The 9,870-nt window shown below is 34.0% G+C and overlaps 1 protein-coding gene across 1 annotated transcript; it reads left to right on the forward strand.

Annotated features, from left to right (window-relative positions):
• Positions 1–5,591: 5,591 nt before the first annotated feature.
• LOC106778037 (sphinganine C4-monooxygenase 1) lies at positions 5,592–9,272 on the forward strand. Its single transcript, XM_014665924.2, has 2 exons — positions 5,592–6,170; positions 8,414–9,272. Exons 1-2 carry the CDS (start codon positions 5,946–5,948, stop codon positions 8,966–8,968), a joined length of 780 nt encoding a protein of 259 aa, XP_014521410.1. The 5' UTR covers positions 5,592–5,945; the 3' UTR covers positions 8,969–9,272.
• The last annotated feature ends 598 nt before the right edge of the window (positions 9,273–9,870 follow it).

The raw sequence follows: 9,870 nt of genomic DNA on the forward strand, positions 1-9,870 counted from the left end.
ACCAACATATTATATTGGAAGACCTTTGTACAGATGGATATCTCGGAGGATGCCATCATGTCGTTCAACGAGCAAATCGTCGGGTTTGTTTGAGAGAGTGGATACAAGAGACTATGTTGATCTAAGAACGAGCCTAGGAGTAGACAAGGATGCTAAGGAGGTGAAAGTCATGTTCTTGTTGGTAGACGCATACATATCCTATAACATCCTTCTGGGATGACCATGTTTGAATGCTTTTGAGGCTATAGTTTCTACTCTCTACCTAACGTTGAAGTACCCTTCTGATGATGGGGTAGTTTATGTTGTTCGGACATATCAAAAGATGGCTCGTGAATGCTATGCAACAGGATTAAAGGTAAAACCAAGGGCTTCTGAACCCTTAGATAAACGATCGGAGGTGGCAATGGTAGAATTAGATCCCAGAACACATATGGCGGACCGGATGGAGACATTAGGGTAGGTACGATCGTTCGTCTTAGGAGAGAGTGAATAGCAGATTACTACCATGGGACGTGGCCTCACTAACAATCATGCCCGAGCGATCGGGGATCTCTTGCTTAAGAATAAGGATTTGTCCGCATGGACCGCTACAGACATGCTAGGAATCCATCCTAACGTGATCTCTCATAAGTTATCCTTTTTTAAGGATGCCCGACTAGTAGCGTAGAAGAAAAGGAGGTTAGGGGAAGAGAAGAGAAAGGCGATAGATGAGGAGGTACATAAATTGTTAGAGGTTGGGTTCATTCAAGAGGTAAAGTACACCACATGGCTGGCTAATGTCGTGATGGTGAAGAAATCCAATGGGAAATGGAGAATGTGCACAGACTTTACATATTTAAACAAGGCGTGCCCGAAGGATACTTATCCTCTTCCTAGTATCGATGGGTTGGTAGATGGAGTCTCTAGGTATGAAGTCCTAATTTTTTTGGACGCCTACTCAGGTTATGACCAGATTCCAATATACCGGTCAGGCAGAGAAAAGACAACATTTATAATAGAGCGTTCTAACTATTGTTATCATGTTATGCCTTTCGGTTTGAAGAATGCGGGGGCTACCTATCAACGTTTGATGGATAAAGTTTTCCAAAATCAGATAGGAAAATGTATGGAGGTCTATGTTGACGACATGGTGGTCAGGAGTAGATCGATGGAAGAACACGTTTGGGATTTGGAGGAAGTACTCGTGCAGGTGCGTAAATTTGGAATGTGCTTAAATCCCTCAAAATGTGCGTTCGCTGTCTCGGTCGGAAAGTTTCTGGGTTTTATGTTAACTTCCCGAGGAATTGAGGCCTCAACCCCGACAAGTGCAGAGCGGTGTTAGAGATGAGGAGTCCGAAAAATCTAAAGGAGGTACAGAGGTTGGTGGGGCGTTTGACATCATTGTCCCGATTTATTCCAAGGTTGGCCGAATGCATAAAGCCCATCTTAAAAGTAATGAAGAAGGATACGAAAGGAGGTTGGGACGAACGTTGTGAGGAGGCTTTTGGGGAGGTTAAGCAAATTCTTACCGAGCCTCCCGTCATGAGGCGACTGGATCAAGGCCACAAATTGTAGCTCTTCTTAGCGGTCAATGAGGAAACAATCAGCGCTGCATTAGTACAAGAAGCTCCGGAGTTCAAGCCGATCTATTTTGTAAGTAGAATTCTAAAGGACGCTAAGATGCGATATCAATGGTTGGAAAAGGTGGTTTTATCGTTGGTAAATGTTGCGCGAAAGCTGCGACCATACTTCCAGGGGAACTAGGTAGTAATTCAGACATACTACCCTATTGCAAATATCTTGAGGAAGCCTGATCTGGCGGGGAGAATGATAGGATGGTCGGTAGAGCTTTCATAATTTGGTCTGCGTCACGAACCACGAGGGTCTGTTCGAGGGCAACACTTGGCCGATTTTGCAGTTGAGTTGCCTATGGAGGAGAAGATTGATAGCCCTTGGAGGCTCTTTGTGGATGGATCGTCCGGTAGACAAGGAGTGGGAGCAGAGATTGTTTTGGAGGGCCCGAACAACATATTAGTGGAGCATTCTTTGATCTTCCGCTTCAAAATCAGTAATAATCAAGCTGAGTACGAGGCCCTGCTGGTCGGGATGGAGTTGGCTCGAGACCTAGGAGTTGAATTCCTCGAGTGCAGAACGGATTCTCAGTTAGTCGAGGGACATATGAATGGAAATTTTCAAGTCAAGGATGACCAATTGTTGCAGTACGTTCACAAGGCCAAGCAACTAGCATCTCAATTTAAATCTTTAGAGCTGAAGCATATCCTGAGGAAGGAGAGCACTAGAGCTGATAGGTTGTCCAAGCTAACCAGTGGTAAAGAGAAGGTGCACTTATCTTCGATGGTTAAGCAGATCCTGACAAAACCGATCATAGAGTGTTCAGAGGTGAGTGGTGTAACCGATCGATAAGATTGGAGGAGGGAGATCATCTTCTTGATTAAAAAACAGGAAGAAGGGAGGATACTCCGACCAGACGAAGCTAAGCAGATTGCCAGATATGCCATTGTGGGCGAGGAGTTATATAGGAGAGGGTATGTGACTCCAATATGAAATGTTTGGCAACCGAGGAGGCGGAGTATGTCATGAGAGAATTGCACGAGGGGATATGTGGGTGACACACAGGTGGTCGGGCATTAAGGGCCCGGATGTTGCGAGCGGGGTTTTTTTGGATGACGATGGAAAAAGACTGCTTGACTTTTGTGCAAAAGTGTTTGAGTTGCCAAAAACACAAGAATTTTTTCAATGCGCCAGCGACCAAATTATATGTTATTATGTCTTCTTGGCCGTTCGCACAGTAGGAAATGAATATTGTAGGTCCATTCCTGACCGGCTGAGCTCAGATCAAATTTCTACTGGTGACAATTAATTATTTTACTAAGTGGGTTGAAATTGAACCTCTTTTCAAAAAACTTTAATCCCTGAAACAAATAATGTTGAGAAGACTTTTTCATTCTTCATGCATAATTATGTTTCTTGATAAAATTCTACGTTGTCATGTTCTATATTAAAATAAGTTAAATTAGTTCACGATAAATTTTTATTTTTAGTGTTTATATTTCGAATGATCTCTGTATTGTTTTAAATCTCTTTTAGGCATCCCATAATATTTGAACCCTTGTTAGATATAGTTTATACCTTTATTTTAGTATTAAATATAGAAACTAAAATAAATACTCTCAAACGATTAGTATGTTAGTTGTAAGAATATAAAAAATTGTTTTAGAATTCGTAACGTGGTTTAAATAATAAGACATATTTATTTTAATGTTAAAAATTTCAAATGGAAATGGAATTTTTATAGACTAATTTTGATTATTCTAAATTATATAATTTTTTTTTTAAAAAATTTGGTTTTAGAATTTTGTATAAAAGTTCTTCTTGACCATTCGTTTGTTGTTTAAAGATTCGAGACAATTAAAGTAATTTTTAAAATTAATTTTTCATATTTATTTAATCAGTTTCTTAGATAAAATAAGTTAATAATATATTATTTTATTTAGTCTGTTTTGTTTTTCTTTGTAGCTAAAACATTCGAGGTCATAATATTTGAATTTTCTATTTTTGAGTTATTTATTTTTTATTAATTATTGAGTCCTATTCAAAGTGTGATGTAATAGGTTTTAGAATAAAATTCTTTATTGAGTTTATGTTCTAAACCTTCGAAATATATATAGATACACTAACTTTTATATTTTAAAAATATACTAATTTTTTAATATACTAATATTTTAAAAATTCAGTAAAAATAAAAAAAAAAATTCAATAAAAAAAACTGAGCTCAAGAATGAAATCTGTAAAATCTGCATGCTAAATCACTAAACTAAAAGTGTATATATTTATTTTGTTACTATTTTAAAATAAATTATGAGAACTATTTATGGAATGATTCAACAACCGGCCATTTGTTTTTACAAATAAATGCATTAATAAGGTCAATTACTCCTCAAAATGCTTCCACTTGTTGCTAATTACAGTGGGAAAGTAATTAATTGTAACCATTATCATAACAGTGGGCTAATTAAGCATGTATCTTAATTTCTTAACCTTAATCTATATTCTATATATAGTTGGTAATTACAACTAACACCCACCCAAGTGGCCAAGTAATTAATGGTAACCATCATCATAGTTTAAATTTTAATTATTTTAAGAGAATAAACAAAAATAAAAAATAACTTTAAAGTGAATAAATTTTAGTTTTGTAATATAATTTAGAATTATCGATTTTTTTAAATAAAAAAATTATAATAAAAACTATAAGTTTAATTTTAGACTTTTAAATTAAAAAAATAAACACAATAGTTTAAATAAAATAAATATTATTTTGGGTGGTGCAAAAATGTTTATTAATGAAAAAATATTAAGTTTAAATTTCTTTCCTATAATTTTAATTCTAATTTTTAATTTTTTTAATTTTTCTCTCCTTTTTTAAATAAAAAAACAAAACATATTTTCGGAATTCCATCCTTCAAAACCAAATCCAAATGAAGATAAAAAATAATTAGTTGAGGAAGATAAATTCTCAATTATTACCGGAAAAATTTAGAGATATAGTATTTCATTTTTTATTCAATTGAAGAATACATTTTTATAAATACTTATTACTGCTGAATATTATGTTTCAAATTTTTGTATTTATATTTATTAGATTTCAAAAAAAACTACGTTGACCCTTGAGAAATATAACGTGTACACTAAACAAGGATATTAGACCACATATTAAATATGCAGATTAAAATATAAGGTGTAATGATTTAAGCATACACAATAAAGAAAATACACGTGACACGTACTGTTATCGTAGTCTTCAATCTATTGTTGTAATTTTTTATTAAATTTAAAAAAGTACAAATAATAAAAATTAAAAATAAAATATTAATCGATTCAAAATAAAAATAATTATTTAATTTATTTTCATTATATATTAACAAAGTAAAATATATTGTATGAAAAATCAAAAGTACTTATCTATTTTATTTTTATCAAAATCAAAATAAATATCTATAAACCCAATATAATAAAATAAGACTAAATAAAATTACTAATAGTTTTTTTTTATTCCAATAAATTATATATATATATATATATATATATATATATATATATATATATATTTATCGAAATCATATATTTACAGATTCACAGTCGAAGGTGTATTTATAGAAACTGTATAATTATAGTATATATAGAAATTATTATTTCTACGTCTAAAAATTAAATTATTTTCTTAATTTGGAAGTAGAATGTTTTACTTAAGAAATTTTATACTGAAAATTAAAAACGGAACAGCGTCCGTTCCGAATTCTGATTGTCCTTAGTCTATTTGTCGCGCATAACTGACTGACTCTCTGTCAACTCAAACGGCCACACATTCAAAACAAGTTCTCCACCTTAACCGGTCAAACTCGGCGTCGTTTCAATAATCCCATAAAGCCCACGTCTCTAATCATCTGCATACGCACCCACACAAATTCCCTAATCGAAACCAATTAAAAAACAGTTTCCACTAACAAACTCCACTGCCTTTTCTACACGTGGAGGTAACTACCGTAACTTCTTATGCCCCCACGCACAAGATCGCACGATATTTCCTTTCCCAAAGCGTGAAGAGTCACCACCCTGCAAGCATTTCGACATTTCTTTCTCTTCTCTCTCTCTTTGGAATCTTCCTTCTGCGCGGAACCCTAACTCTGTTATGTACCTACCCATTATTTAATTGGGTCGTTTTTATAATTGGGGTTGCCGGCTTAACCAATCAATCATTTGGGGTTGTGGAGGAACAAGAGGAGTGAGGGGTTCACTTTTACGGTTTTTAATTAGGGTTCTTTGTCTTGTGCCGATCTTGTCATTTCTTGATTCTCTGATATTGATGCAAATTTTGCGTCTGGTGGGTGATTGTTAAATCAAATCCGCGGAAAGTATTGTTTTCTTCCTTCCTCTGGGGTCGTGGAATGGATTTGGGGGTTTCTGATGAGATGTTAGGCACTTTTGTGCCTATAGTAGTTTACTGGATTTATTCTGGGATTTACGTTGTTTTGGGGTCGTTTGCCGAAAGTTATCGGTTACATTCGAAGCAGGAAGAGGACGAAAAAAATTTGGTGTCAAAGGGTGCTGTGGTTAAAGGTGTTCTCCTTCAACAACTAGTTCAGGCCGTGGTTGCAACCCTCTTGTTTGCGGTAAGTTTTTCGAGGTGTGATTAGTTTGGAGTTTCTTTTCTTTTTGTAAATGATTTTTTCTACGACAAGATGCATTAATGAAGTCAATCTTGCATTGCCGAAACGGCTTTTAAGACGTTTAATTGCTCAACACGTTTATGATTTGGCTCCTTTATGTCTTTTGGGTAATGCTAGACGCTATGCACCAGACAAACTGTTTTCGTTACGTTTTGGTTGGTTGTGTTTATTACTTCACAAGTAACACTTCTTTACAAAGATTTTGTGTGCTTGATCTAGTATGGTGTACAATAATGATATTATTTTTTTTCTATTATTGATTATGATAAGGTTTGATTGCTATTTGGCATATGTGAGTTTAGTACTCTATTCTCCCTTAGAGGTTGAACATTTATTGCGTGTGTGGTTGAATTGTTGTTTGACCTATATGTTTACCATAGGCTACTTCGTAAGGGATAGTTTGGGGGTATAGATACTTTAATGGGTTATTCTTGTAGCCTTTTCTTGATGGTAGTAAATATGCTATTAGCCCAAAACGAGTTTCTTACCTTAAAAAAAGATGACGTGTGCTGAGCTCCAGAGAATAAAGTTTCTTTGAGGGGTGGATGGTGTTGGTTTTGCCCCGATTGAGCAAAAGTTATAGAAAATCGGTTAATATAGATCGAATCACATTGCATTGTTTTTAGTCCAGTGAAAAGGAGAAGAGGACTTAAACAGGGTTAAGGCCTAATAGTTGATTGGTGGAAGGAAAAGAAAATTCATTTCATTTAATCATGAATACTTAGAGTCATTATTCGATGAATGATTAGAATCTATTTGATTGGTCATAAATTATAAAATAAATATTTATCATTTGTTAAGTTTAGAATGAAATCATTTATAGTTGTATTAAATGAGGAAATAAGGGAATATAATAGTGTGGTATTTTTACAGCATTAATAACATGTTTGGAAAAGCTTATGATAGCATAATAAGTTCTTTATAAAAATATAAAATAAATTTTTAAAAATCGTAATATTTGGACCATTGGTTGACATTTGATAATTTTTTTTTCTCTGAAAAATAAATTATTTTCATGATCTGAAAATATGTAACTTATGATTATTTTATAACAGCCTTTTCCCTCTTTTAGCTTGAAACACACTCTTATGTAAAACTGAATTTTTTTCTTTACATCTAAACAAAATTAATTATTTTAGAACTACCCTTTTAGCAAACTTACCCTACAGAAACTGATTTTTTTATTATAATTGACTATTGAAATTATATAATTTTCACAGTTGTCCAATCACAACCGATAATTTAACTTTTCTCTCAGCTTGGGAAAGTTAGATTCCCACTTATCACATTAGAAATACTTTGTTAGAAACATTTAAAAAAATTGTTGGTAAACAATGATTCCCACTTATTACATTAGAATTACTTTCAACCTCTGATTCCTGGGAAACTAAATATTGTCCTTGTACCAAATGTCTCCTTAGTGTCCTCTTCAGCTTCCCCTGACTAAAGAGGACATATGCTCTTGATTATATCTTTATAATTCTTGAAGTGCTCCTCATTTGCTACACCTGATTTTATCTTTTATAATTTTTTTGGTTGCTTGGGGACGTTAAAAAGTATTAGGAATATATATCCTAATAGTAGGATTCTGTTCCCCTTATATAAAAATGATTTCCTAATGGATTTTTCACTTATTTGCTGTTTGACTGAAGTATGTCAAGCGGATTTTTTAAGAACTTTATGACTAAGAAAAAAAAAAAATTTCACATGCATGACATTTGTAAGAAATGTAACATATTTTCTTATAAGCAGTAGAGATATATAATTGTATTAAGTATTATGAAAGAATGTTAAAGTATTCCCTACTCCCTCTGCCCCTGCTAACCTTAATCTTTCTTGAGTAAAGAAACACATTAAATAAAATAATCCAGCTTTAATGAAACTGTTTGCTTATTGCATGGTTATCTGAGCTCTGGGGCATGTATGCATTAGACACTTTGAGGAGAAACTTTGTTGTTCATAGTATTATCTTTAGTAGTATTGCTTCTTGTGGTCTCATCCCTAAACTATTCTGTGATACTATAAGAAATTCTCTAAGACAGAAAAATTACATGTTTATGGAGTGTTTTGTTCTGTGGAATTTTATCATGTAATTCATTGATCCAATTGTAGCTTTTGTGGATAATACAGGACATGTGATTGGTTCTGGATAACAAAATTGTAATTGATTTTTGTTAATTGTGTAGCTGACAGGAAGTGATAACCAAAATACGACCAGCCAGAATACTTCTCTACTTGTTTTAGCAAGACAATTTGTTACTGCTATGCTTGTAATGGACGCATGGCAATACTTCATGCACAGATACATGCATCACAACAAGTTCCTATACAAACATATCCACTCTCTGCATCACAGACTCATTGTACCCTATTCATATGGAGCTCTATACAATCACCCTGTGGAGGGGCTTCTGAATGACACTGTTGGTGGTGCTTTATCGTTCTTAGTCTCCGGGATGAGTCCTCGAGCCTCCATCTTCTTCTTCTCGTTTGCCACCATTAAAACTGTTGATGATCACTGTGGGTTATTGCTCCCCGGAAACCTTTTCCATATATTTTTCAAAAACAACTCGGCCTACCATGATGTACACCATCAACTTTATGGCAACAAGTACAACTTCTCACAGCCATTCTTCATCATGTGGGACAGAATCTTGGGTACCTACATGCCATACACATTGGAGGAGAGGGAAGGTGGTGGTTTTGAAACTAAACCTTGCAAAGATTACAAGGATGATTAACTTTTTAGCTTGATGAGCATTCTTTATCTGTACTAGTATCCTTTTCTCCTGGTATGAGCAGCACTGCCACAGTAATCATGTGATGCCTGTATATACATATGATGTGTCCTGTTCTATATTTTTGTTTTTGTTTACCCTATGTCCATACTAGATAGACATAATAAAGGAAATTGAGGTGCTACCTATTACCATTTGATTTTCACCCTTGTATTGCTTGCTGCTACACTCATAGTTATACCTTGTATCCCTCATGTCTTACAATGTTTAACTTGCCTACGAATGCCATCTTTGATGTCCTAATACTTATTTTGTCTTGCTGAATTTTCTGTCTGGTTCTATTTTTTAGCAGGGTTATTTAATGAATATTGCATCTGTAAAGTGGACCTCTGTCTAATCATGTACAGGGTGGAGCCCTTCATTTTTATGATTGAATGAGATAGGTGAATGTATCTGCTAACCATTTGTATTCTAGCGAACTCTTAATTGTTTTGGGGGGAAAAAAAGCCAAATTTGCTTAAGCTTCTTCTTTGTCAAGTAATTGAGCTGTCTCACCCTATAGGCACAACATTCAACAATATTTTTTGTCTTTTGTTTCCTTTCTACTTTTTTCTCGCAAGAGACTCTTTTGAAAAACAAGATTTAGAAGATATTCATGGAATAATCCAGGTTTAAAATTACTTAAAATTTATATAACAAATGTTGGTTAGTAACTTAAGGTTTTGGTATTATAACACCAAGGAGTGGTGCAAATAGTCTTCTTTAATCAGAAGAATCGTTCTCTTCAAAGGAAAGTTGATAATCTTCATCCTTTTTTATCCATGGTCTTTTGTTCCCTTTGCCATAACCACTACTCAATTTTTTCTTGTTTTCATTATTATTGTGTTCAAGGAATCCAATTATTA

This window comes from Vigna radiata, chromosome 11, assembly GCF_000741045.1.
Source record: "Vigna radiata var. radiata cultivar VC1973A chromosome 11, Vradiata_ver6, whole genome shotgun sequence".
NCBI lineage: Eukaryota > Viridiplantae > Streptophyta > Magnoliopsida > Fabales > Fabaceae > Vigna > Vigna radiata.

Excerpts from the sequence above, each read along its gene's own strand:
- LOC106778037 (XM_014665924.2), top strand. The coding sequence starts at position 5,946 with ATGGATTTGGGGGTTTCTGATGAGATGTTAGGCACTTTTGTGCCTATA. Across the intron at positions 6,171-8,413 it reads TTGCAACCCTCTTGTTTGCG|CTGACAGGAAGTGATAACCA; the intron begins GTAAGTTTTTCG and ends TTAATTGTGTAG.